Raw genomic sequence first — 5,390 nt, 5'->3', positions numbered from 1 at the left:
GTCTAAGATTTTCTCTAACAAAAAATCATATATTTTCGTTTTCTACAAATAAATCATAAATAAACACATTATAAATTGTGTAAAAGCTAATAAATGATGATTAAAACAATAAATAAACATGGATCTTATCATGTTTTCACAAGAGTACATATTTTCATCCATAAGATTTAGAGAATTTCTGTCGACTGAAAACCAAAAAAATGAAGGTTTAAAAAAATTTAAAGTTTATACACTCGTATACCAAAACAGCAGATGAGTCAAATCACAAATGGATATGCCAAATCGCAAATGGGCCTATCCAAATCACAGGTAGGGTGAGGCTTAATAATTGAAATTTTGGTGGCTATTTTACGAAAATTGCTAATTTTTTACTATTTAAAAAAATTAATATATTTGACTGATTTTATTGAAAGCCAAATATAAGTGTGGATAGTGTTATATGTTGCTACTTGCGACACATCCTAGATTTTGGTAGCTCAAGTTCACGCATCATTGGGATTTGGAAACGTTTAAGGGGCTGTTTGGTAGGATCTGAATTTTTAAGAGGTCTGGATTTCTAAGAGGGTCTGAAACTTTAAGATCTGAATTTTTAACATGCTGTTTGGTTGAAACATCTGAATTGTTATCTGAATGATAAAAATGTCCATTTTACCCTTGTATTGTTTTGTTTTGTGCTAAATGATAATTGTGAAGGGGAGTAGACGTGAAGGGAAGCGGTAGCACGAACGAGAAGTCGCACAGAAGAGAAGAAGAGGAGGGTAGGAAGTGTGTTTTGATTTATTGTGGTTTTGGGCAAAATTGGAAACGCATTTTTTTTTTTTTTTAATTTAGACTATGTTGAATATCTGAAAAATTAAGAGACGTTTATAATTTTAAGAGGCAAAAAAATAATAACAAACCATTGAATCTGAATTTTTAAAATAAAATTAAGAGGTAAAGACTAACGACTAAGTTGACCCAAGGCTTCATCTCTGCGTATACATTGAAGGAACGCTCGTTGACCATGGTTTCGAAATAGTTATGGCGTCTTCGTCTTCGTCCTCCTGCAAATTGAGCCTCAGGAAGTACGATGTTTTCTTGAGCTTCAGGGGTGAAGACACCCGCAAGACGTTTGTTGATCACATCTACTCTGCCCTGCACCAAAAAGGGATTGTAACTTTTCAGGATGGCGAGAAACTCGAGAGAGGAAAATCAATCCGTCCAGAACTCTTAAAAGCCATCGGAGAATCATCCATTGCGATCATCGTGTTCTCGAAAAACTACGCTTCTTCATCTTGGTGCTTGGATGAGCTTGTGGAGATTATAAAACAACACAAGGAAACAAATCAAATCGTTTATCCAGTGTTTTATGGCGTTGATCCATCAGAGGTGCGTAAGCAGGAAGGGTTGTTTGGGGAAGGGTTCGCGATACACGAAGGGGGAAAGGTGGAAGTGTGGAGAGACGCTCTAGTGGAAGCAGCCAATTTATCTGGATGGGACACGAAGGCGATAGTCAATGGGTAAACTCCTTTTCATGCCCTAAAAACCATTGATAAGCATCGCAAATTCAAAATTAACCATGCTTTAGTTTCATGAATCGTTAAACACGTCTCCATTCTCCAATCTTGCTGATTGTAGTTTCAAATTTGCAGACATGAAGCAGAATGTGTAAAAGCAATTATAAAACACATACAAGGCTCCTTGTATCACAAATACTCGATTATTGAAGAGAAACTAATAGGAATCATACCTCGAGTGGAGAAGGTGAAGTCATTACTAAGAATGGAATTGGGGGAAGTCCGCATGATAGGCATATGGGGAATGGGTGGTTCAGGTAAGACTACAATCGCCAGATATGTATTTAAAGAACTCTCACATCACTTTGACAACACCAGATTTGTAGAAAATGTTAGAGAAATTGCAGAAAAATCTGGTTTGCATTCTGTACAACAAGAGTTGCTCTTATCAATGGACAGAAACCTGGATATGCATCAAGGAACCCAAACTATAAGAAAAACGTTTTCCCGCCAAAAAGTTCTAATTGTTCTTGATGATGTAGATGAATTAAGCCAACTAGATGCATTAGCAGGAGATTGCACCTGGTTTGGTGAAGGAAGTCGGATTATTATAACAACAAGAAATGAGAGATTGTTATTGGCACATGGAATCAACGAAGATATATATAATGTTGACTTGTTGAATACTGATGAAGCTCTTCAACTCTTTAGTCTTTATGCATTCAGAATGAATACTCCCACAAAAGACTTTGAACAACATGCACATCTTGTTGTACAATATGCTGCAGGCCATCCTTTGACCCTTAAAGTTTTGGGTAATTCTTTACGTGGTAGAGACATGAAGAAATGGATAACAACACTGGATAGACTTAAAGAAATCCCAAAAACAGAAACTTTAGAGACACTGAAAGTAAGTTTTGATGCACTTGAAGATATCGAAAAGGAAATCTTTTTGGATATTGCTTGTTTCTTTAAAGGGTGGCATAGTGTGGAAGTATACAAAATACTTGATTGTTGTGGATTCGATACAGAAAAATGGGTAAGTGATTTAGTACAAAGAGCTCTTGTAAGTATTTCAAGTGAAAGATTGGATATGCATGATATGATACAAGAAATGGGACAATATATTGTTTGTGGAAAGAGTTATAAAGATCCCCAAAAGCATAGCCGATTGTGGAAACCTCAACAAGTTTTGGATGTACTTGTGGCAAATAAGGTATATAATCATTAATGTCATAATAATTATAATCATATATTAAACTGAATGCTGAAAATACAATTACTTAACAGGGAACTGAAGAAATTCAAGCCATAGTAGTGGAGGGCTTTTATAGTGCAGAATCTTTAAATTTTAGTCTTGCATTCAAGAACATGACAAATCTTAGACTGCTTCATTTGGATACCAAAGGAATGCATTTCATAGGACCTGAATATCTTCCAAGTTCATTGCAATATCTTAATTGGAAAAACTACACTGCAAATTCACTTCCATCAAGTTTTGGATCAGGGAATCTTGTTGGAATTCACATGCATTCCAGCAGTCTTGTAGAACTATGGAAAGGAGTGAAGGTACAATGACTAAAATACCCTTATCTATGTCTTTAATGGTAATTGGTATATCATTGCAGTTTTTTTGTTTTGAACAGTATCTACACAACCTGAAGTTCATTGATTGCCAAGAATCAAAGAAACTTACGCAAACACCAAACTTCACAGGGATCCCAAATCTTGAAAGATTGGAGCTTTCAGGTTGTAGCAGTTTGGTAAAGGTTCATGAGTCAATCGGGTGTCTAGAAAATCTAAAAAGTCTGGATCTTAGCAATTGCTATGAACTTAAATCTTTCCCTTCTTATATCATGATGAAATCCCTTGAAACTCTCAGTCTCAGACACTGTAATAACTTAAGAAAATTCCCAGAAATCCAAGGAAAGATGGATAGATTATCACATATCTATTTACACCATACAGCAATAGAACAACTTCCAGAATCAATTCTGAACATAACAAATCTATCTGTTCTTAGTCTTCTTGGATGTATCAACCTAACAAGTCTTCCAAATACTATTTCCATGTTACAAAGCCTGACATATCTTGATGTCAGACGTTGCATAAAACTTGCAACATTACCCAAAGATCTTGGAAACATAGCTTCTTTAGAGCATCTTCTTGTTTCCACTGATACTCAACTACCATCTTCCATCATCAACCTTAAAAACCTCAAAACCTTCTCTGCTGTAGAACCACCATCTTCCATTCCTCATAAAAAAGGACTCCTTGATTGGTTCTTTGAACATAAAAACTCAAAAAAGAATAGTAATCTCTCTAGACACTCATTGTATCAGGTTTTACCTTCTTTATCGAGTTTGACTTCCTTGAAAGAATTAGGGCTCTGTAATTTACATGAAGGAATGACTCTACCAGTTGATATTGGCACTCTGTCATCACTAGAGTACTTAATCTTATGTGACAACCAATTTACTAAATTACCCTTTAGCATCTCCCAACTCTCTGTCCTCAAAAGGCTAGATGTGTCAAACTGCCCGAGGCTTGAAGAACTGCCCGAGCTTCCACCTACTCTTGCCCTACTTTTTGCCAACAATTGTAAATCTTTAAGGACCATAACCAGTCTCTCATCAACCTTGCGACAGGTGTCATTTCTTGGTTGCAGGAGATTGGAAGATCAACATACAGTGCTACATAAAGCACTTCAGGTTGCTATTTTTATTATCAGAATCTGTGTTTATAACTTTTTCAAACATTAATAAAGTTTTAATTTCTTTATGAACAGGGATACAATGTTATGAAGCACCAGACTAGTGTTCTCCTTCCTGGAATTGAAATCCCAAAATGGTTTCAAAGTGAGAGGACTGGAATTGGGAAGACAGTAATTGAGTTACCTGGGAATTGGAACAATGTAATCACAGGGATTTCAGTATGTGTTGTTGCAGACCTGATGGGGCTAACTAGGCCTATCAGTTTGACTTTGTCAACAAAGCAGATTCCGTTCACAAACAGGAATGGAATGTGTCATTCCGATAGATTACATTTGTGGATGGAGTATGTGTCATTTGATCTTCTTCAATGCTCATATGAGGGGATTCTTCGGGATGATTGGATTACAACCACTCCAGGTCTTATCTTGACTGTTTCAACAGAGACTAGTGGTGTAAAGATATGTGGGGTCCGTTTTGTTTACAAAGATGTTAATTTGGAAGAAACGAGTAGTGTGGATAGCTGTGTTATGAAGAAGGAATCAAAGTTTTTAAGATGTTTTAAAGAGATGGAATTTGATGGTGTAACTTACAGTTTGCAGCCTGGAGTAAAATATGTCAGTGATGGAGATGCAACATTTGACAGGTTGTCATGGAATGAGAAGCATGAATGTTATAGATCAGGTAGATCATTGATCAAAGTAGGAATGAATATTCTTGATTAAAATTATGAAGGGGGTAAGGTGGAAGTAACCTACTTCCCTTTTATTAACGTCAAATTTGCCTTTACATAACTTGCTACGCTTTTTTAATACGCAACTCAAACAAGAAACTAACTTAAATGGTGTGGCTTTCAGTCTCCCAACTAAATAACTGGTCATTTATGTTGGTGTATCCCACATTTGTGCGATTAAGTCTTATAAACGGGTAGATATGTAGAGTCTTCTATCTTTATATAAAAACTCTTTTGGAGAGATAGTTTTGGACTCTACATATATCTTTTATGTCTTACAATATATGTTAGTATTCGTGTGATTTGATCAAGAACATAGGTTGGGATCTTGATGGAGGCATTAAACCATTGACGTATCCATAAAATTACAAATAATACAATTACGAGGCTTAATAACTAATTAGAATGAAGTAAATATTGTCAACTACATATTGATTGATAAAGTGAGAG

The 5,390-nt window shown here is 35.7% G+C and overlaps 1 protein-coding gene across 2 annotated transcripts; it reads left to right on the top strand.

Moving 5' to 3' along the window:
* Positions 1-876: 876 nt before the first annotated feature.
* On the top strand, positions 877-4,986 carry LOC111876708 (disease resistance protein Roq1). 2 transcript variants are annotated; one of them, XM_042899287.2, is made up of 6 exons: positions 877-1,499; positions 1,632-1,813; positions 1,904-2,712; positions 2,787-3,065; positions 3,143-4,207; positions 4,285-4,986. In XM_042899287.2, the coding sequence occupies exons 1-6, from the start codon at positions 1,021-1,023 to the stop codon at positions 4,930-4,932; spliced, it is 3,462 nt and encodes a 1,153-aa protein (XP_042755221.1). In that variant the 5' UTR covers positions 877-1,020; the 3' UTR covers positions 4,933-4,986. The 2 variants fall into 2 exon arrangements, with proteins under 2 accessions (XP_042755221.1, XP_023729050.1); XM_023873282.3 differs by having other exon boundaries at positions 878-1,499; positions 1,632-2,712.
* Positions 4,987-5,390: the final 404 nt, after the last annotated feature.

The sequence above is a fragment of the Lactuca sativa genome, chromosome 2, assembly GCF_002870075.4.
Source record: "Lactuca sativa cultivar Salinas chromosome 2, Lsat_Salinas_v11, whole genome shotgun sequence".
Classification (NCBI taxonomy): Eukaryota; Viridiplantae; Streptophyta; class Magnoliopsida; order Asterales; family Asteraceae; genus Lactuca; species Lactuca sativa.
Note: the sequence above shows the minus strand (reverse complement) of the source record. Positions and strands in the feature narration are given on the sequence as shown.

Coding starts and splice junctions, on each gene's coding strand:
- LOC111876708 (XM_023873282.3), top strand. CDS start 1,021: ATGGCGTCTTCGTCTTCGTCCTCCTGCAAATTGAGCCTCAGGAAGTAC. Junction 1,500..1,631: donor ACGAAGGCGATAGTCAATGG/GTAAACTCCTTT, acceptor TCAAATTTGCAG/ACATGAAGCAGAATGTGTAA. Junction 4,208..4,284: donor TGCTACATAAAGCACTTCAG/GTTGCTATTTTT, acceptor CTTTATGAACAG/GGATACAATGTTATGAAGCA.